Genomic DNA, 22,500 nt, shown 5'->3' on the forward strand with positions numbered 1-22,500 from the left:
CTGGCAGACGTGTACTTGGGAGCCACACTGCACCGCCTCAAGTTCTTGGGACTCTCTAAGAAATACTGGGAGGACGGGAGCCGACCCAACATTCAGTCGTTTTTTGAACGCGTGCAGAAACGCTACGCTTTCCGGAAGGTTCTGGGAGACATCCACACCACCCTCCTGTCAGCAGTTCTACCCAACGCCTTCCGCATGGTCAAAAAGAAGCCACCCTCTTTCTTCGGGGCGTCCTTCCTAATGGGCTCACTCGGGGGTATGGGTTACTTTGCCTACTGGTTTTTAAAAAAGAAATACATGTAGTGAATGCCCCCCTTCCCCTTGTCTTTAGTGTCTGTGGATTTTGTGTGATGTTTCAAAAAAAATCTGTAGCTTTGTTTTATGACAGCAGGAATATAAGAGTGTGTGCAGAGAACAACACCAATACTCACAAGAGAAATGAGAACATTCCATGGCAGGGAGTTCTTCCTCTGACAGCACGTTTTTTCTGTTTATTGATGCCTTCATCCTGGTTTCTTTCAGGAGTTTATTGGTGATTCATTAGTTTTATTTATGTTGGTGTTTCATTGTTTCTCAATCTCTCTGGAGGCATGCTTGAGGCCTTCGGCCATTTTGTCAAAATATTGCCAAGAAAAATACTCATAACTGTCTTATTGATTTTGCTCACTTTTGTTGAGATTATTTTTATGACTTAATAACACCATATTGCAGTTTAGTTTCCTTAATGCCAATCATGGCATTCACCTTTAAGCCCAGTAGCCCTGTCGATCTTGCGCGTTTCCTTAAAAAACCTGAGACTCTCTCTGAATTGTCTCCTGGTGCCAAATACTGCCAAAATAAATAACAACCTTTACATTAATTCTACACGTTGGTTGACCGAGAGAAAAAAAATCCAGTCATTGCCATTTAAAGAAATTATACTAGACAACTGAAAATGTTAGGTGACATGATGTACATCGACTGAAATCAAATCCATTTAATCATCACTCCCTCCATGTAGGACTGCACAAGTAGACACACTAGACCTCATATTTACTCACTGATGGGACTTGCTCCTGCATTGCATTGCATGATTTGGCTGCCTTGGTCCATTATCCAGTCATGTATCTGTGAGATGCTTGGCCAGGCAGGTGTGATAGTGATTTATGGTGATTGTAACTAGGTTAGGTTTAAGACATACAGGGGAATCTGGATAAAAGAATGAACTAGTATATGAGAGCTCTCTTCACAAAATCCCTTTACATTGGTTGGATATGTGTTTAACATAAAGAGGAGTGATCTCAAGTGTGTATGAAACATCTGTGTATGACAAAACTATAACAGTCTCTTCAGGATTTTGTGATCTTGCATATTCACAAATTCAAGGATTTCCCACAATTGTAACTGTGGGTTACAATATGTGGAATTTCTGCATTATTTGCAAATGAGTTAATTTAACTCAAAATCACCGCAATTTTAAGCGCACTTTTTGAGAATTTTCACAGCAAATTCAGTTACTTCTGGCTGCAATAAAAAAACAGCCCAAGATCCTGGTGGGATACCATTTTTAGGAATTGTCGCAGGAAATGAGGAAAAAATAGTCAAAATCACCGCAATTTTTGAGAATTCTCACTGCAAATTCTGTTACTTTTGGCCACAACAATCTAAACAAACTCTTGCAAGATCCTGAAGGGACTGCTTTGAACAAATGGTGATATCTGTGTGTGTGTGCTGGCAAGAGTGCTGCTGATGTGTGTGTGAACTTGCTTCGTTGTCTGCTGAGATTTCACCTTCTCCTGGTCTCATGTATCCTGTCACTCTTGTCCCTCAGGATGAGGGGTGTGATGTTTGAACTGAGTTAGGCCCTTTTGCTTAGGTGAGGGTGGTGAAGTGTTTATGTTCAGGTGAGTGTGTTGTCTGTGTTCATGTGATTGAGCCGTGTGGCATAGTAAGGACACCAAAGGGTCGGCCCTCTAGCACACTAGCAGTGTGATGTATAGTTTTTATCTCATGGAACACTGCAGCTCTCCCCAATGGCAATAATGACAAACAAGCGGTAGATCCTAATTTATGCTTGGAACGAATGCTGTATATATCAGTGTTAATGTGATTGGTGTAGCTAAGCATGACTGCAGAAAAATATCTTCACCCTTCATCTGTTACTCTGGCCTACTCCTGTCACTTCCTGCAGGTCTGTGTTTGCCGTTGCTGATAAACGGAAATACTCCAGAATCAGATCTAAAGCATCTTCAATGGGTTACCTTAAGAAGGTCGAACTGGTGTAGGCGAGCAATGGGTCAGTTGGGCAGGTTCGTGTTTTCTTTTTCCAGAAGGGGACTGTGAACGGTGTTTAACCAAAGATAATCATCAGTGTCTCATGTTCACCTACACATGCTGTCATCTGCATCTATTCCTATGGTCTCCTTGCACAAGATATTTACATTCACACATTTGTCCTTTTCATGTATGCAAGTATGTATGTGAAATTATCTATTTGTGTCTTTTTTTATTTGAAAATTGACCTTCAATATATTTCTATCTTCAGCTGTTTGGAAGCATTCATTCAAAAGCCAATCATTTTCAACCACTAACCATATATCAGTCACAGAGCTCATAATATCCAGGTCTCAATGTCTGTCTGTGATGGTGATCCTCCTATGAAACTGGTAAACATAATCTACAGGTTCACTAGAAAGTAGAATCAGCACCGGAATGTAACTTGCAGAAGTCTCCTCCACCTCAGTCTTGCAGAACAGTCTAGAATGCCAGTGGGAACATTACACTCTCAGAGCCCTTTGTCACACTTCCCAGCAAACCACACTCCCTCTGTCTGTACTTGCAATCCTCTTTTTGTGTTTACTTTGGGGAAACCTGTGGGTCCTGGACCACTTTCAAGTCATGACTTATACAAACCTACAGAGGCAAATTAGCTATTTGAGGGACGATTTGTGGCCATTTAAGTTCACAATAGATTATTTTCGATTTTGTATTTTTTATTTTTATATTTATAAATATGCATTTATTTATTAAGGTGCTCTTAAAAATGTTTGTTCATAAGCCTTAATTTGTTCAGTTGCCATCAATGAAAAATAAATTAAAATGCTTAACAGAACAACCTGAGTAGCTGCACTCATTCTGCCACAAGCTGAGTATCAGCATAACCAGCCCTGCCAAACCTCCCAGGTGGGAGACAGGTGAGAGGCCTGTTACTTCTACTGCTGCAAAGCTTATCTAGGCACATGTTTTAGTATTGAAATTGTTGGGTACTTCACTTTCTGTACCATGTTGAACATGCTTTATTTACTTTGGACATGTTACTGACCAAAGACGTACCATGAAAAGATACTTCGGAAGAACCTTTCAAGATTCACCTCAGAATCTTGGAAAGAAAGCTGGTGTGTAGAATAGTTGAGAACAGTTTTTCCCACAAAATATTTTTGAAGAACCATTTTTTTTTTTTATGGGACCTAGCCCAAAACTTTGATATCCCCCAACAGTTTGTACCACACACTTGTGTAAACAATAACAGACATGTTTTACAGCAAATTCTCCTACTGAGATGTTTAATAGATTTCCATATCTATCGGGGACGTAATAAATAATTACATTAAAACCAATAATCTTGGCACAAATCATATTCCTGCTTGGTGCTAGGTGAAAAAAATCTATTACTTTACATATCCCTACAACCCTACTATACAGTACTATAGGTACTACACAAAATAAAATAAAAACACTGAGAACCTAAAGAAAAACAAAACACCATCTGCGTTTGCCATTATACTTGCATTTCTTTTGTCAGGAGAAATATCTAAATTAATTCAAAAGCATATTCATCTGGTAATGTACAGTACTGAGTCCATGGGTCTGAGTAGCATTATTAACGTTACTTATCCACTGATGGTGTAGAACAGTCTACTATATTCCTCTCAACATATTTCATGTGGAATTACATGGATCAAGAAAACTGCAGAGTCACCCTGAACAGGCTGATGCCTTTAACACGGCACCTATAACTGTAAACTCCTGACCTGAAGGCAACAAAGGCCAAGTCTTAGTGTCACTGGTGACCAATGAAAGTGACTACCACAAGCCTCTTGGATTACACTGGTGTTTTTTTTAGGCACCTCAGCTGCTTACTGCTATGTTTGGGCTCTTGAGGCACCCCTTCCATTCAGAATAACCTTTCAACGGGATAAACACACTTACAGAGACACAGAGTGGACCCTAACAAAGTACAATGGTGGTGGAGGGAGATTGTTTCCACAGTGCATTACATTTGTCTGATATTTTGATGCAATAGTTAAGTGCAAATTAAGGTGCTTATGTCCCTCAGGCATGAAGTTTGATCTGTCTCTGAGGGGGAAGTCCTGGTGATAAACGCTTTCGGTACCAGACTCGATATGTGAGATACCAGGCCAGCAGTCCACAGGCAGTCCCTATGAACTTGTCTAACGGGCTGTGAAAGTATACAGAAGTGCTGACAAACATAAACAGCCAGAGGTACACTATGACAGACATTGACAAGTACAATACATTCAGTAGCGGTTTCCTAAACCCTCTCACATCTGCCACCATGGCCGCCATCTCCTCACTGATGACAAGGGCAGAGTAAGACAGAATGAAACTATGTCCAGATATGTCACAGCCATCCCAGACAAAGCCGTTTTTCCTGCAGACTCCTTTACTCGTCAGCTCTCCACGGATGACCTCCTTGGTGCTAGTCTCATAGCATGACCCTGTGGCCTCCTCAATAAGTTCGAAGGTGTTGACACAGATGTACCAGACTGCTGTGGCCACCAGAAGTGAGCAGAGCCGGCGCAACACAAACTTGGGCGGCCTGTTCAATGAATTAGAAAGGACCACAAAGGGCACTAGCAAAAATAAGGTCCACCCCCATGACACTTTCACAAAGTACCTGCAAAACAAAAGACATGACAACATTTAAGATATTTTACCATTCAAAATGTATTAAGAAGTCAGATTACGTCATGTAGATAGTCGACTAGGGCACTGTCTCTCTGACAGGTTACTTCAACAAATCCTTCCATTCATATATCCAAACAATTATACTCTATAGCGAAGGTAAAGTTAATAATGAAAAGTTTTCAGATTATCAGCTAATGTTAGCTAGCTGGTGAACGTTAGCTGACAAACAGCAAGTTTGTTCATTCTTCCTTGAATAGCTAAGGTCATAAAACAACACAACGTACATGCATCAAAACCATACTGCCACTTTGCTGTGTTTATAATGTCCTAAGACAAGTATCCTAATTGGCCGAAGTTGTGACTGGCTAGGCATCTTGCCTGGCTAGCTATATTCCTTGTTAGCGACTTTGCTAGCTAACGTCAAAGCACTTAGCCCGCTAGGGTTACAAATCGAAACCAGCTAGAGAAGGCTTTATCATACACCCAGCGATCTGAATGGATCCTTATATAACTCTTTCTATAACTTAATTACGAATGTATTGTTAATGGCATTGTTGAAGAAATCCTAGTTAAATGTTTGGTCCAGCTAACAAGAACAGCCACGTAAAACGATAGCTAACTTTAGGTCATTTTCACAACTCCAAATACTTACAAGTTCAGAACATTTTTAGTGTCACTGAAATATGACTTCGGGACGAGGTCTTGTTCTTTTAAAAAAGATCCTAATATACAGATTAAAGAGAAGGCACAAGGTAAAAGTACACGATCAGCTGAGATCTTCCAAATCACTCTGAGCTTTCTAACTATTTTATCCATATTAGCCATGAGGTAGTCTCGGCTAAACTTGTACTCCTGTGGAAGGAACTGTCTATGAACGAGACCGACGGAAGGGCAAGGTGGTTCGTCCGTACGTCCGGATAGTGACGTCAACATGAGTCAGCCCTGTTAGAATCTGAGACCTAATGAAAGTGACCAGTCGCCACCAAGACATTTAAAGTTGAAGTTGAGAAATGATAAAGGGAAACTCCGGGAATTTTCAAAGTGGATCCTATTTGAAATATTTTTGTGTCCAAATTCCTACCAGGGACAAGAAACGAACTAAATCGGTCCCAGACCGTTTTCCCCGGGTTTATCCCGCATCTCAGATGTCCGCCCCTTTCCGTTTTGTCATTTCTCCCGGTAATATCCTGTAGGCCTATATTATGAGGTCCAAACGAATTTGTATTAATAATCAAATAAAAATGTCCAATGTTCTACAGTTGCCAGATCATGTACTCCAACTCAAAGGGAATGGGAAAAAGACAGAAGGGGACGCCGGTCCGTCAACGTATCAGGCATTGCTTTGCATTCCACATAGCAATGCCTCCTCAGAGAGGAGTTTCAGTATGTTTCAAAATAGTTACAGAGAATAGAACACGTTTGAAGAACAGCAATTTGTGCTCTCTCTTGTCTTGAAAAATAAACTATACTAAGCCTCCTTTAAAGAAGCATACACCCCATCTAAGAAAACACGTTGGGCAGCCAAGTCAGCCACAGACACAGCCTACAAAACAGTTAACTTTTAACCTCTATTCTGTATAGATCTGTATATAGGATTTCTATGAATGAATTTCTATGTATAGCTGGCAAAATCTGAGATTTGTTTCCAAACTCATAGTTTCTCCTTAATTCTGTACAACTGAAGAGTCACATTCATACACTGAATATGTTGTTCACAACCAATATAATATGCTGCTTGTTTTAATTGCAGAAATCTCCCGGATTTTGCTACTAAAATGGAAATTGTGTGATCAACTTCAGCCAACACAGTCATCCCAGCCTTAGATAAAGTGTCCTCCTTGTTCAGAATTCCCAGACAATAATCTTTCATTTAACAATAAACAGCTCTCTAAGTTTGCAGGCCATTTAGGCTTCCATCACCAAAGGTTAACACCTCCGTGGCCCCAAGCCAACACAACAGCAGAAAGTTTCATGCACACACTTGGTGAAGCCATCTGTGTAGCAGAAACTGAGAGCATCCCATGGCAACATTTAACGCATTCCTCCGTAAGTATCGCTCTATACCACCCAGCACCACCGACGCATCACTTGCTGAATTGATGTTTCAGCGAAAAATCCACACCAGGATTCATACTCTCACCACAATTATTGAAAGTGACATTGATCAAGAAATCAGCAGAGACAGGTAAAGCAAATTTGAAGTTCAACACAGATACATGCCATTACTCCAAGCCAAGCACTCTCACCCCTGGCAACACTGCTTCACCAACAGTCCAAGCACAAGAAATTACACAATTACAACAGTCAAAAGGTCATTGTCTCAATGGTCACAGCAACCAAAGTTCTACATTCCATTACAAGAAACTCCTCTTTCTTCATGGACATCATTGCAGAGATACAGGACGTCTCACCAGATTGTGATACGGTCATTGTTGCCGCACCAAGGTACACAGAACTGAAACAAATGTACTGTGGCTTTCTGCGGTGGTGCACAGCTTCACACAGGAATGGAACCCGTGAAGTTGGATACTGCTGTATGCGTGCGTCTAATTTGAGTATGTTCAGTTAACTTTATCGTTTGGTTAACAGAAGTCATCTGTGTATTTTCTCGTATATGAAAACACAGGACTGCTACATTCTGTGCTGAGAGCATCTGTGCTGGTCAGATGACTCTTCTAAATCTATTCACTCAGTAGAATTTAAGGGATTTAGAGAGTGAAACAGCACAAACATGTTCAAGTTGCACAGACAGCAGGAGCTATCTGAACTGCTACACAGGCCGCTGCACATAATCCGCACCAACACCACTGCAGTTGAGCGTGACCGATGAGCACGTAGGCAGCTGGCTAGTTGGCCTTAAAGGGAACAGGGGGAGAGGTTGCCCAACACTGCTTTATTTTAATAATGCAAACCTCACCCTGCTTGATGCCCTGTATCCTTCACAGAACATACAGGAGCGTTCTCTCTCTTTCTTTTCTCTTTCTCTTTCTCTTTCTCTTTCTCTCTGTCTCTGTAGTGTGTGTGTGTGTGTGTGTGTGTGTGTGTGTGTGCAGTGTTGGGGGTAACGAGTTACAAAGTAACGGACGTTAGTAACGTCATTACTATTATTGGTAACGGAGTACAATAACGCATTACTCTCAAAATATTGGTAACGTCACTACTTTACTAGACCTCAGTAACGAGCTTTCCTGCGCTACCTAAGCCATTTTTTGCCAGTCCGAAAAGTTCTCTTTTAGTGGCGCGTGCATGCTTCCTGCCTGTGTGCTTATTTTGGCACCGTTGCCACAGAGACCAATTTGAGTGATTTGAGTGACGTAGCTGCTAGTGCGGAGAAGGAGGGAAGCGGGGAAATGGATGAGACGGAGACAGGAGAGTTCAGCCAGTAGCGATATTCTAATTAATACTTTAACTTTGTTGCTCGAAAGGACAAAAATCTGCGTGTTAAATGCTCTATGTGTCCAATTGAACAACATAAACACTCATAGGCCTACAGATAGGATAGCAAAACCGATGTATAAGCAGAATCAGAACGGCAGAAAGGCAGGACGTCAGATCACAGTGACAGGCTGTTTTTTCTCATTAAATGTGAAGGTTGAGATAGTCATAACATTTAATTCAGTCTAACTGGTGGTGCTTTTGTAATACCAACAGACACTTCGTTGTGGATAAGTAAAGCCTATGTACTGTTCTCACTACGTGTTTAGCATAACATCGCATAACTATGTTTCTGGATAACAGCTGTTGCCATTTCCACGAGACGAACATTTGAATGATGTCAAAGTAAAAGTCCAATACTATACTGTGTTCGTTTCCATAACAACAATACAAGCAATATACATTTGCAGACCTGAATAAGCAGAGGGCAGAACAGCCAAGGGTGCCAATAATTGTGGAGGGCACTGTATTTGGAAATTTATGTTGAGTGACTTTGAGTATGAGCTTTTCTCTTAACCCACTACAGTGATTCCTACAGCAAGCTGGTTTTGTTCTCAGGAGTATGCCCCCATTTGGTTAAGTGGGGTCTCATGTTTCCAAAAGCCTGTTTTTGGCCTATTTTTAATGTGTTACTGCTGATTGACCCACCTGAATGTCCCCACCATACATGTCCACTTGTATCCTGTTTGTGGATTTTAAAGTGAGGCATATTTCTTTGGTCAGACAGTGACAGGGTTAATGTCCGTTCAAGTGGATGGCTGAGTTTTATATGCCCTATTGTTTTACATGTTTACAATTGCAATACACTATGAAAGGCTAAGAGATGCCCTTTATAGAAAATTGAAAATAAAATGATGAAAGGGCCATGATGTTTGCCCAGCTTTGCGGTAAATTTGGACATTTGCTTAAAAAAAATGAAAAGTAAAGTAACTAGTAGTGAAGTTACTTTTCAAATGCAGTAACTAGTAAAGTAATCTAGTTACAATTTTCGGAAGTAACTAGTAACTTGTAACTAGTTACTTTTTCTGAGTAACTACCCCAACACTGTGTGTGTGTGTGTGTGACTTTGTGTGTGTGTGTGTGTGTGTGTGTGTGTGTGTGTGTGTGTGAGAGAGAGAGGGTGCGCCAGGGTGGGTTTGTGTGTGTGGAAAGTAGAAACAACTTTGGCTGTGAACCAAGCTGAACTGCACACAGATGTTGCATATAGAAAACAACCACTCCAAATCCTCAGGCATGCAAAGAGGATTTCAGATGTAAAGCTTTACCAGCAGCAGCTCAAGCAAGGGTGTTATGTTAGGACTTCACCAAAGTCAGTATTCAACAGGCCTACTTCAAAGTGCTAAGGTCTTTCTGGTGCACTTGCCAGCCAAACTGTTCTCATTGTAGGACTGCATCAGTTGAGTGAAGTGAATGACAGTTTTCCAATGACAAAGTCCCGATTTAGCTTAATGTAAGTACTTGCCGGATCTTTCTCAAGAGTCCATGTGTGGCCTGAAACTAGATCCATCCTGTTTCTGTTTTATTTCCCAGTGTGCTGTGTGATTGGCTCACCTCACCCAGGATTTAGTCTGCCCTTTGTTCTTTTCACCAGTAGGTGGCAGCTTGTGCCGTATGAGTTCTGGTAACTTGTGATGTACAAACTCGTTTGAGTTTGTAAGGCTACAGCCCACCTATGAGAATTTTCAAACACTCTAGCTGGCTTGTCAAATTTGGATCTTGTTAGTCTCCACTGAAAAGTTCATGATAAGTGGTTAACTTCACTGATGGGTTTTCAATGAAAGTGTCACTGAATGAATCTATTTGCCTTGATCTGTTAACAAGTCAGGTTTCTGGAGTTTAATTTCAGCGTGGAGACCCCCTCTCAGCTGCTGCTTAGAGAAAGGCCTACCCGATAGCAGAATGCGTTGGCATTTATACAGTTCAGCCAGGTAGAATGCAAGGGGGGGGGGGGGTCACATGTAATTAGCTTGGATCTCAGTGAGACAGACACAGTACACATCCAAAATGAGTAGCAGATACCAAATAAGGAGTTAATGTCTTAATAACAATATTTCAAGTTCTATCAGTACCCTATATGAGCATATAGTATATGCTCACACAATAACAACCATGCAACAGCCAATCAAAGCAGGAAACATTAATATATGTTACAGATAGATAATGATACAAATTAACAGTAGAATAGCTATTTTGCAGTTTCATCAGGAGCTCGCCCAAAGTGAACCATAGCAATTCTGGTGAGGTAAGATGTTGTTGGAGTGAGGCCGTATGGACACACTTGCTGAAAAGCCCAAAGCAAAAACTACTTTCAGAGGGAGAGATAGTACAGGAGACAGTGTCAAACACAAAAAGAGATGAGAAACACAAGGAGAGGAAAAACAGAAGGAGAGACAACCTAAAGGGGTCAGGGGAGGAGAGAGAGAGACAGAGAGACGAGAGAGAGAGAGGCCACGGCTCTGAGAAGTGTCTGAAAGCTGCACCGGACAGGCCAAAGGCTCATGTCAGAGGTGAGAGGTCATGGTTGGGTCATTAATATGGAACCACCAGCTGGTTGACTGATGTAACAAACAGCATGTTTGTGTCGACATCGACAACTTCCCCAGTCTTGATTTATCTTGACTGCTGCAGTAGTCTATAGGTGAATGCCTCTGCTGTTCCAAACCTTCTCACTAAATCATTTGAGAGTTTGAGGAGGAGCAAAAAGAGCTCCATTGCCTTTGTTCAGAATGGTTTCTTGTGGGCTCAGTTGAACCTCACACACCCAGGATGTTAATGGCAGGAGCGGGAGCTTCAGGGCGTCACTTTTGCAGTAGCCAATTGCGTGGCTGGACTGCTGAGGAATGCTGTGGAATGGGAGAGCTGGAAAATTAGAGTAATGATCACCCAGCAGGGAAACAAGAGTGAAAGCCTAATACTGATTTTGGAAGAAGAACCAGCCATGCATGTCTGTGTGTTTATGTAAGTGAATTGTGTGTTTTGTGTCTCTGGAAGGGTGTGTATATGTGTGTGTCTGTGTCTGTATGTGTAAACGCAGCTCCACGGCCTTGCACTTGATGCACTCTGGCTTGGCCAGGGAGTGTGAGTTCAGATCCCGCTGCTTTAAGCACGCTCCTGGTCTCTGGTCCAGACTACACACCCTGCAGTGAACTGAAATACTGCTGCTGCTGGAAATGATGGCAGCCTGCTAGTGTCTTGTCTGAGGGGAGCAAGGGTATATCTGCTCTATTAAATCTACAGTGGGTGAATGAAGGTCTAGAGAAAAGTCCACTACATGCCAGGTTCACTGGGACATAGTCTATATTTACAGTTGTGGTAAGTTCCTCTGTAATGTTGTCACAGCATGTGCTGTACATGCACCAGACCGTGGAATGAGAACACTAGACATACTCCATGGTCGCAATAATGTCACCGGCACTGACACGCCAGGGAACATGTTCTTTATGTCAGTCCACAGCATTGTTGTTTGTCTGTGTTAATGTGTGCTGGGTGCAAATGTGTGTGTTTGAAAGAACCTTTTGGAAAGCATGGTATTTGTATGTGTGTGCATATCTTGTAAGACACCAGTAGGTATTATTGCACACCGAATAAGGTATGTTAAATAGTCCTATACTAACTCGACTGGCAGTAAAATCGCAGTAGTTGTCTGATGATGACCTACATGGGCATCTGCTTCTATTAGAACTGGAGGCCAGTCTCAGGTCAGGTCAGCCTCAGTAGTGCTGATCAGTTACAGAAGGATTGGAACAATCCAGAATACTATTAAACTCTAATGATACTCAGGCAGAAAGAACTGAGGAGAGCCGTAAGCTGTCCAGTCCTGGGCTCTGTGCCACAGCAATCCTTATCAGAGTGGCTTGACAATCAGACCCTATTTACTTCCTTTTGGGCACGCACAACTGTGAGCCAACGCAGCAGGTATTCAGACACTGATGTTTTTCCTGTGGGCTGAGGGTCGGCTGTGAGGGGGCCTGGAGAAGTTGAGTCCTCTGCTGCAGCTCCTCGCTGTCCCTCCTGCGCACCTCAGCCCAGAACCCAGCCAGGCAACCTCTCTGACCCCAGCGGTCACCAAGGCTTGGGGAGAAAAAAATTAGAATGCAGTTTCTGACTGGCGATTGTTTTATGATCCCTGCGGGCCAACAGCAGGCCAAAAGGAGACCGTTCAGTAACAGCCCGGTGGTGCCAGGTCGTGGTGTGTTTGTGTGTGTGTCGGTGGAGGGACAGACAGTGATTTCATGTGAGGATGGTTTGCCTCTGGCAGGGCCGTCTGGAGCACATCCTCTCGAGCTTGACCCAGTTCAGCTGTCTCTGGGGACTGGTCCACTCCTCCTCACACCAGTGGCCAGACAATAGCACTCCTGTGCTCTGTCCCATGGCTGTCCGCTGTAAAACTCTCAGCGAAACCCAGTCACCTGCCGACCTGCAGGAACACACACAGTCTAACTGTCTACCTGAATCAGAGGAACACTACTCACTGCTCACTGCTCATCAGACAAAAAAAAACAAGGATAGATGAACAGTGATGGATTTTACCAGTCACTGTTGGCTAGCGAGTGAATTTCATCCTGTAATTATAAATTCCATGTATTTTTGGCATTTTAAATTCTAAGAGACCATAAACTTAACAGGCTGTCACTGAAATATTTGATTCTAAAAAATTAAAAACACTGCAATTATTTTAATCTTGCTGTTAGAGTGTGTCTGTGTGTGTGTGTGTGTCTGTGACTGTGTGTGTACATTCGTAACTCCTTGTATGGGTGTGCGTGCATGTGTGTCAGTACTGTAAAATTCCAGAACACAGCGACTCAGCAGTTCCTGTGGTTCCCGTAAGCTAGTGGCACAGGACAGCCCTGCGGGAAGCCGCTGCTCATGGTCAAATTTGTTTTCTGCGCGCCAAAGCAAAGTTTGGCCTCCGCCATCGTGGAAGACAATAGCTGCACAGCAGCCGAGGAAGCAGCAGGAGCCTGGCATTTATCTAAGCGACGTCCATGAGCCTCTCTCTCTCTCTCTCACTCTCTCTCTCGCTCTCTCTCTCGCTCTCTCTCTCTCGCTGGGCAGGATGCCCAACGACACCCCTCTCTCTCTCTGTGTCACTGTCTCTGTCAACCCAATTCTCAGTTCACACAAGACCTAAGTTCATACAGTTGTTGCAGGTTGTAGATGTGCTCCACTTGATGTGAGGACACAATGACAAAAAACAACATATGAAAAAGCCAATGCCAAGCCAAGTGGCTGTTTTCTTATAGGAGTGTGTGAGCAAGTCTGGACAGAGGAACAGCTCTTTCTGTCTTGGGCCAGGTTTCTCCCAACCTCAACATGAGGTGTTGAAAGTGGTGAAAGTCATGCTTCAGCTTTCATTCTGCTAAAAGAGAGCAGTCTTAAAGATGTTGGCAGCCAAGCATGGCAACCAAGCATGGGAAGCGAGCAGCCGGCAGTGTTGCTCATTCCTGGAAGAAAACTGATTTTAACAGGTTTCTTTTGTACAGACTTTGGCAGCAATCATCTCTTGCAATTTTCTTTGTTTTTAGGGGGAGGAGGGGGGATGGGGAGAGTCAGAGTGGCTCAACTTTATAACATGTCTCTCCATTGGATCTTGAGCCTCCTGTCTTACTCACTCTCAAGGTGATTGTGTTTACTTTGTTCTTTTTCATCTTTCATCTCTTTTGATGTATGATGACAAAACTATTAACTAGGTGACAGAACTGACATGGGCATGCTTCCTGCTTAATATAAACACTTGGCCACAGAAGGGCTCATTGTGCTGCTCAGACCAATAGCGTTGAACTTGCCTGTTCTATTTGGAAAACTGACGAACGCTGCAGGCCTGATGCTGACTGATGTCATCATGCTAGAGAAACATATAGGAGCACCACAAGCAGAAGGAAGCTAGTTTTCTTCCAGGATAACCTCATATGTGCGTCCTTCACAAAGACAAATCTGTACGATTCCAGCCTTGCCCAAGTACCCCCAAGTTTTCTTGTCTTTGCTCAAGTACCCCCAAGTTTTCTTCCAGGATAACCTCATATGTGGCTTCATTCATGCGTCCTTCACAAAGACAAATCTGATCGATTCCAGCACTGCTCAAATACCCCCAGATCATCACCGATCATCCACTAAATTGTATGGGTGTGACGTGTGAGACACTATGGTTTCACTATGGCCTCTCCAGTTCTCCATCTAACCATTTGATGATGGTGCTCTGAACATGTTCTCCAACTCAATGGATAATTTTTTTTCCAGCAGGACAATGCCACACAGCCTGGTCAATCAAGATGTGGATGGAGGAACAGCAAATCAAGACCCTGTCATAGCCACTCCAATCTCCAGACCTGAACCCCTTTGAAAACCTCTGGAATGTTATCAAGAGTATGGATGTTCACAAGTAATTTAACTAAGCTGAGCTGCTTAAGTTTTTTTCTTCAGGAGTGGCGTAAAGTCATCCAACTGCAATGTGAAAGCCTGGCAATCATGCCAAGGCCCATTAAAGCTGTGATTGAAAATCAGGGTTATTCCATCAAACATTGATTTCTGAACTTAAAATTAGAACATTAGTGTTGTGTTATTTAAAAATGAATATGGACTCGTCTGAGGTCTGAAAACACAGCATATTTTGGTTATTTTGATCAGTTGTCATGTTCTGCAATTAATGCTCTAAAATGTTTATTTGGACTTTGGGAGAAATGTGTTCAGTAGCCTATAATATGTAGAATAGAATAAAACAAAACAGTTAATTTAACTCAAGCACATACCTATAAATAGTAACACCAGAGAAACTGATCATTTTGCTGTGGTCTCTTAATTTTTCCACATCTGTATATCATCCTTCCCTATTTTTTTCTTAGACTAGTCAAAAATCACTCACGCAGAAATACTTCTAGTCCACTGCAGAGGCCTGTGAGTTGACCTCTGACCCTTGGCCTGGGTATGGTCTGGGTTTGACCTCACAGCCTCTGTGGTCTCTTTAGGGAAGACTCCATCTCAGTGACTGGCACTAAATCACAGTCTGAAGAGGATGAAGCAGTTCAGCCAAGCCAAACCAGGGAACCCAAAGCTATGCCTTGATTTCTCTGAGTAACTCTGTGAGTATGTGTGCTTCACTCACTGTGTCATTGTCTGTGTCAGTGCAATGTCTTGTTTTGTTTGATTATGTGTGTTGCATAAAGAAAGTAGGCATTACACTTTTATTAATTTTAATTCTGTTGCATCGCTCATGCAAAATGCACCTCAAAGTACTTAACTTAGGGAAAATAAGACAACAGCAGGAGTGTGTGTAGATAAAGTATATTCTAGAGAATTGCACAACCAAAAGAAAGAATCAAAGAAAGGCATCATGGTTGATATTGTATGTAGACAAAACATGATTAACCTTTTTTCTTCCACATCCAGCTTTCCCTGTAATCAGTGAGAACATTGGCTTCCTCTGCTAGCAGTCAATAATATCTTAACATCTGTTCCTGTCATGCTTCCAAATGCCCTCCACTTTAGCTCATCCTCCGGTGGTCTCAAACAGGATCTGGACCCTCATCTGTGCTGCCTGTCCAGAGGAGGTTTAGGGAGAGAAGCAGAGATACTTGGAAGGCAGTCTTTGGTCTTTGAGTGAGACCAACTGGATCTGCCCACAACCTGGCTGGCTATCAAAGCACTTGGGTTTTCGTTCATTTCACCACAACCACAACCTCCCTCCCTAAGACTTGCATGATGTACTCAACAACAAAGACACACACACACACACACACACACACACACACACACACACACACACACACACAGACACACACACTCACACAGACACACACACACACACAGACACACACACGCACACACACAAACGCACACAAACGCACACAAACGCACACACACACAGACACACACACACGCACAGACACACACACACACACACACACACACACACACACACACACACACACACACACACACACACACTCACACTCACACACTCACACACTCACACCCTCACACACTCAAGCACTTACACACTCACACACTCACGCACTTACACACACACACACACACACACTCACACACACTCACACGCCAATTGAAACCCTGTGTCAGGCCTCCTCCAGCTCATCTGAGTGTAGGGCCGCTGAGGGACGCATCTGTCACCAGAAACCACCAGAGCTCAGGAGCTCAGCTCCCATTTCCTCTGCCTCTCCTCTCCTGTCTGGGTGGCTGTTGGCGTGGGTTTGTGCTCAGGCCAGAGGTCCTGCAGTCTCAGACCCTGACAGCAACGGACTCAGGAGCGGATCTGGTGTGGGTCTGGCCCAGAGTCTCAGGCTTACTGCCTATAGAGTGAGGCATGAAGGCAGTCACAGCCCCACCCCAACTCTTTGCCACATGCACTGTGGCTGTGACTCGCTATATTATATTAATATCTATGATACGACCCTGTGAGGAATTTTTTTTCAAATGAGAAAAAACAACAACATGCAACCATGCAGACAATGCTTGTAAAGGAGTAAAGATGTTGCACAATTGTATCTGTGAAAAAGCAACACAGTTATATGAAGAGTTCTCTGGGATCTTAGTGCAGATTGTGTCTGGTTTGTGGGCTGGGCTGCCGGTCTAGGGGCTGTGGGCCTCTCACACAGAGCTGGCATCAGGCCTGGCACAGACACCCTCCATGCACGGCTCACCCACAGAAAGCAAACACATAGAATTCACTAAGCCAAGTGGTTAGACACACTCACCAGGCCTCCGCCACATACTTGTGCTTTCAGGCTTATATAGAGTATGTGTTACCGCTGCCAACAATATTATGCTGACATGAATTATTACCCTTTCTCTTAGTAAAATAGTGTTGGGCACGCGGTACAGTTTTCCGGTTGACTGGTTTTCAAGCTAGCACAGCCACCTCACCTCACCGGCTGTCTTCACCAAGTGTTTCCAGGCCACAGATGTGTTGTTTTTGAGCTGTCAATCAATACAAAACTGCTCCAAAACATTATACCGGTATAAAAGACTGTATATTGTCTGTGAATACTGTCACTGTTGTTACTGGATTTACGACACTGGAGTTACTGTGGTAAGTCGCCTGATGGTCAAAAGGGGTTTGTTTTACATCCATATGAAGTCCTCAGGTTTGCTCATGCCACGTGACGTGACGCGGCGTAGGTCACTGTTACTGAGTCCACCCAATCCCATGTCTCCTCAGAAGCCCTGATGATAGATTACGCTCTGACACTAACTATCACTTAGACTGTGATGAAGAACAGCACTACAGTTCTGACTGCACTGGCAATTCTCAACACGAAATGAGTCCGCTAAAACGTAAAGCCTCTCAGCATGAAGTAAGCTTGTTATAACATACATTCTACATCTCTATATGGAAGCACAAACAGACATGTTTAACATCAAATTCAGGTGACTTGGTTATTATCTGATGTTTTTCATAAAGTTTTTATAGGTGCAGTCTCAGTGTCATTATCTGACACAGCACTGTGCTAACTTCAGCGCTGTGCTAACCTCCCAGAGTGCCCAGTGCTCCCGTTGAACCCGATGGCTGCCCTGCGTCAGCCGGGGCTGTTTGCCTTGGCGCTGCCCACGGCGTGGGGGGTCGGGATGTTACACATGGCCTCGTACTGGAGTGTCTTCCTGGAATTCGGAACAGCTGGAGCAGAGCACTGAGTCAGCAGTGACTTCATGATCTGGCCTCAGCTTAATAAGCTGCATTCTCTTCTCTCTCCTCTGCTCACCCATCACACCGTTTATTTGTTCTTGAATTGCATTGATATGTACTCTGTAAACTCGCTCTGCCTGTGTGTGTGTGTGTGTGTGTGTGTGTGTGTGTGTGTGTGTGTGTGTGTGTGTGTGTCTTTGTGTGTGTGTGTGTGTGTGTGTGTGTGTGTGTGTGTGTGTGTGTGTGTGTGTGTGAAGGGCCGGCCGATGGCCTAGGTAGTGTTTTGGGTTTATCGTCCCCGGAGTTTAGCGTTATGGCATTAAACTTTTCAAGCATTTTGCCACAAAAAAGGAATGAGGAAACACACATTTTAAATACTGTTGCTAGCTAGGTCATTTTTTTTTTTGATAAAGCAAAAACCAAACAAGCTTATGGTCAAAGAAATAACATGGGATGAGATACATTATTTGAATCGTTTTATTGTCAAAAGCAGCAACACATGTTTTGGGCGAGCAAAACTGCCTCAGCAAAGTGAATTTCTTCTCAGTTCTGTTCTTCTCAGGTTGACAGAGGCACTTTCAAGTTAGAGCAACAAACCAACAGAGCATAATTAGGCCTGCAGTATGAGCTCAGAAGGCCTTAGTCAAAGACGTCTCTGGTTGATTACTCCAGCCACATAGTAATTGAACAATTTGATTGGCTGGTGTGTCTAACATTGACACTACTGTCAATAGCGTCCTAACCAGTCTTTTTATTTTATTATTTGTATTGTTATTATAATTATCATTTATTTAGCTTGATTGCATTCATGCCACATTCTGTGCTTCCTGGATTGGGGCCCCATCAAAAAAATCTGTGTGTGTGTGTGTGTGTGTGTTGATGTACATGGTGGACAATGGGTTCTACGACAGCTCAACCAACCATTCATCTCAAGATTGCCTTGACCAAGGCTAACAACATCCAGACATGAGAATAGAATGGTAGTGAGTGTGACTAGAATGTGACCTGTTATCACTCTACTCCATTTTGGTATGCAGAAGGAACAGATCTGGAAATAGTACAAGATGTGGAACAACGGATGTGTTATGCTGATTGCGTGGTTGTGTTATGCTTATTATTGGTCTTTTGGATGGGTTTCATGTTTGTGGCTTTCCTCGGGGAGAGGGCTGTGTGTGTAGTTGGTGATGTATGTGGTGAGAAGAGGGAGAGAGAGATGAACAGAGGGAGAAGAATACTAAGTGAGAAAGGCAGAGCAAGCAAAGAAGAGAGGAAGGGAGGGAGGGAGGACAGGCCACCTAAATCATCCACTGAACTGAGAAGCATCTCCACAGCAGGAGGGAAAAGAGAGGAGAAAGACAGCAGTGCTTGGACAAGAGAAAGAGAGAAGAGAGAGGAGCGCTTGGACAAGAGAAAGAGAGAAGAGAGAGGAGCGCTTGGACAAGAGAAAGAGAGAAGAGAGAGGAGCGCTTGTGCGTCAGATAGGCAGTGAAACTTGGCCCCGTTAAAGCTGTCTAACACAGATGTCAGAGGGGTTATTTGCAGAGGTCAGTGTTTAAGTGAGGATCTCTGCTGCTCTGCCAGGCTAAAACTCACACTGCTGATGAAGGTATGTGCCGCTGTCTCTCTCCTTTTCCCACTCTCTTTCTTCCTTTCTCTCTAATCAGAGTCAAGCTTTAGTTTAGTTTTGGTGTAATGTTAATCAACTAGTGATCACTAGGAATATCCCCTGTCATTTGAATGTGATGTAGGGTGGAGAGTATTTATATTTGTTAGAATTGTATAGAATTGATTCTACATTCTTAATTGTGTCCTTAATGTATTGAATTGGTCGTTAATTGATAATTGCTTCGTTTGTGCACTTCAGATGATTTCAGTCAGAAGTTACACCTTGAGAATGCTTACTTGATTTTCACTCTTAGATCATTCTCTTGAAATGGAATACTGTAATATTTTGACTTATTATGTCTTTCTGCTTGAACATGGATTATATTGTGTCTTTACTGTTTAAGTAATCATAAATCTGTTTAAAGCTATGATGCCTTCATTGTTTGAAGTTATTTGTAAAATGGTAAATATGGATATTGAATCTGGTTTTCATATGCATTTAGTAGTTTAATGAAATAACTGTGATTGCTAATTTAAGTTGTTATTTTAGCAGAGAGCAGTAGGAAAACGGATCTAATTTCAAAATGGTTTTAGTTTCTAATGTTCAATGTGTAATCCCTTTATGCGGCAAAGAAAACCAGAACACAAATAAACTCGTTCTTGACCCAAAAATCCCTAGTTACACACACACACTCACACACACACACTTCCATAAACACACAAAATTCACACACTCACACACACACACACACACACACACACACACACACACACACACACACACACACACACACACACACACACACACACACACACACACACACACACATACACTTGCATAAACACCAAAATCACACACTCTCACACACACACACAGAATTTCCTCTTTTCCATCTCTCCTCTCTGACCTGGCTGTCTCCCATTCAGCTCAGCCCCGCCTCTGGTGTGAGTACTCTTCTGTGAGGATTGTGGCTCTCCTGCTGTGGACCTGAGTCATGCAAGGCCCTTTCTCACGCCTCCTTTTTGCTGCCATCTTGTGGACGACCACATACATGACAACCACTGCTCTGCCAACAAACAACACTTTCCTGTTAAGTCTACCGGAGGGTGTGTTTGGACGAGGGCTTGACAGACAGGGAAGACTGCAATCTGATCGACGAATGGATAACGCGACGGGTGCTGAGGAGAGCACCGCAACAGAAGGTGCTGATGCCACTCTGCCACTTGTGCGGCACCGGCGGGCCATCTCCAGCCGCGATATGGGCGCCCTGGTAGAGTACCACAACCGTGTGCGCTCTCAAGTCTCCCCAACCGCAGCCAACATGGAGGTCATGGTGAGGGAGCCGGCTGTGTGTGTGGGTTGGGTTCAATCCAGCTGGGATTTGGAGTAGGAGAAAAGAGAATAGTTGTCTCTGAATAATTATGGATAGTCATCAACACCAATCGTCATTTTCCCTGAAGTTGAGTGTTTATATGGGCTTGTGTGTTGATGTGTGTGTGTGTTTAGGTCTGGGATGAGAGGTTGGCCAAGTCAGCTGAGTCCTGGGCATCCCGCTGCATCTGGGACCACGGGCCTCCCCACCTCATGAAACACACAGGCCAGAACCTGTCAATCAACTCTGGCGGGTGAGGAAAGGGTCTGGGGGCACTGCTACAGCTAAAGGGAGAAATGCCATCAGCATACACAGTTTCTTAACTCTGCACTGTAAAGAAAGAATTTTAAAAACCTGGAGAAGAAAACACTTAAGGAACATACCATCCCTTTAGGTAAACTGGGTAAGAGTGGAAAAAGAAAGCTAACAAAGAAGCTGTCAAACGCTCAGTGAAATGGACAATGTGATTGTTATGTGGGGTGAAACATTTACTTAGCTTACACTGAAGGGCCCAAAAACACACAATGTCCATTGTGAAGAAAAATAGAATGTAAACAAATGTGAGAAAAGAAAAGTGGCAGTTCGATCTTCAACATGGGTGTCACGACATTTTGAACTGATACTGTGACATAGCTGTAGAGAGCGGAGGTGTTGTGGTGCTGATCTGGTTCTGTTTGGGCAGGTATCGTTCTGTCATTGATCTGGTCCGCTCCTGGCATGATGAGAAGCGTGCCTTTTCCTACCCAACCATCTGCAGTGGTACCGTCTGCTCGCACTACACACAGGTGTGTCTGTCTTTTACAACTTTAACTGCACACACATTCACACAAATATACATGCAAATTTATATACAAACCAGGTGGGTGCACCTGTCAAGTTTGTATACACACAGGTGAATACACTTACACACACACAGATATATAATCCCACACACAGCACCTCCCACACATTGTTGTCCCGCCTTAGTATGTGACTCCATTTTTTTCTCTCCTAGATGGTGTGGGCTAGCACCAACAGAATGGGTTGTGCCATCAACAAATGTTCCAACATGTATGTATTTGGCAGCACCTGGAAACAAGCTGTCTTACTAGTGTGCAACTACTCTATAAAGTAAGTACTTCTGTGTGCTTATTAGGCAGTATTAAACTGAAGTTTAAATCAGAAACCAGGGCAGTTCACTACAACTGCTATTCATATACAGTCTCATATTCCAAGTCAGTCTAGGCCTTCGCTTGAATAATTATCAACATTTAACGAAGACAAAATGTAAATCACTTCTAACTCAAGACATTATTATCATAACTGGGGATTTTGGGTGTTTATCTTGTAGTATTTCCTGTCCATGTTTGTAATGATCCTCTTGATATGTTTATACAGCTTTCAAAGATCCCAATATTAGCCAATTGAGCTGTAGCATTTGTATATTTGTATTTGCAGATATATACAGGTGAAGGTCAGGTTTTTTATCCAAAGCAACTTACAGTGATACATTGCAGTGGTTGGGAATCTTAGAAGGCAGTGACGCTAACCACTGTTAGCCAC

At 43.1% G+C, this 22,500-nt stretch overlaps 3 protein-coding genes across 3 annotated transcripts in view; 2 read left to right on the plus strand and 1 right to left on the minus strand.

The window, feature by feature from the left end:
* gdap1l1 (ganglioside induced differentiation associated protein 1-like 1) overlaps positions 1-303 on the plus strand; it is a gene marked incomplete at its 3' end in the record, with an annotated part of 8,067 nt that extends 7,764 nt beyond the window's left edge. The window contains exon 6 of the mRNA XM_080854086.1: positions 1-303. This exon is cut by the window's left edge and continues 41 nt beyond it. Within this exon, the coding sequence (XP_080710212.1) occupies positions 1-303 (303 nt within the window).
* A 3,266-nt stretch (positions 304-3,569) lies between these two features.
* fitm2 (fat storage inducing transmembrane protein 2) lies at positions 3,570-5,758 on the minus strand. The gene is made up of 2 exons (XM_080854078.1): positions 5,561-5,758; positions 3,570-4,897 (listed from the first exon to the last, which is right to left on the minus strand). The coding sequence occupies exons 1-2, from the start codon at positions 5,731-5,733 to the stop codon at positions 4,312-4,314; spliced, it is 759 nt and encodes a 252-aa protein (XP_080710204.1). The 5' UTR covers positions 5,734-5,758; the 3' UTR covers positions 3,570-4,311.
* Positions 5,759-20,580: 14,822 nt separating this feature from the next.
* Positions 20,581-22,500, plus strand: part of r3hdml (R3H domain containing-like) — a gene marked incomplete at both ends in the record, with an annotated part of 2,379 nt that continues 459 nt past the window's right edge. The window contains 4 exons of the mRNA XM_080854077.1: positions 20,581-20,919; positions 21,093-21,211; positions 21,641-21,743; positions 21,953-22,068. Of these exons, the coding sequence (XP_080710203.1) occupies positions 20,581-20,919; positions 21,093-21,211; positions 21,641-21,743; positions 21,953-22,068 (677 nt within the window). The remainder of the gene's footprint in view (positions 20,920-21,092; positions 21,212-21,640; positions 21,744-21,952; positions 22,069-22,500) is intronic.

This window comes from Sprattus sprattus (genome assembly GCF_963457725.1).
Source record: "Sprattus sprattus genome assembly, chromosome: 16".
Lineage (NCBI taxonomy): Eukaryota > Metazoa > Chordata > Actinopteri > Clupeiformes > Clupeidae > Sprattus > Sprattus sprattus.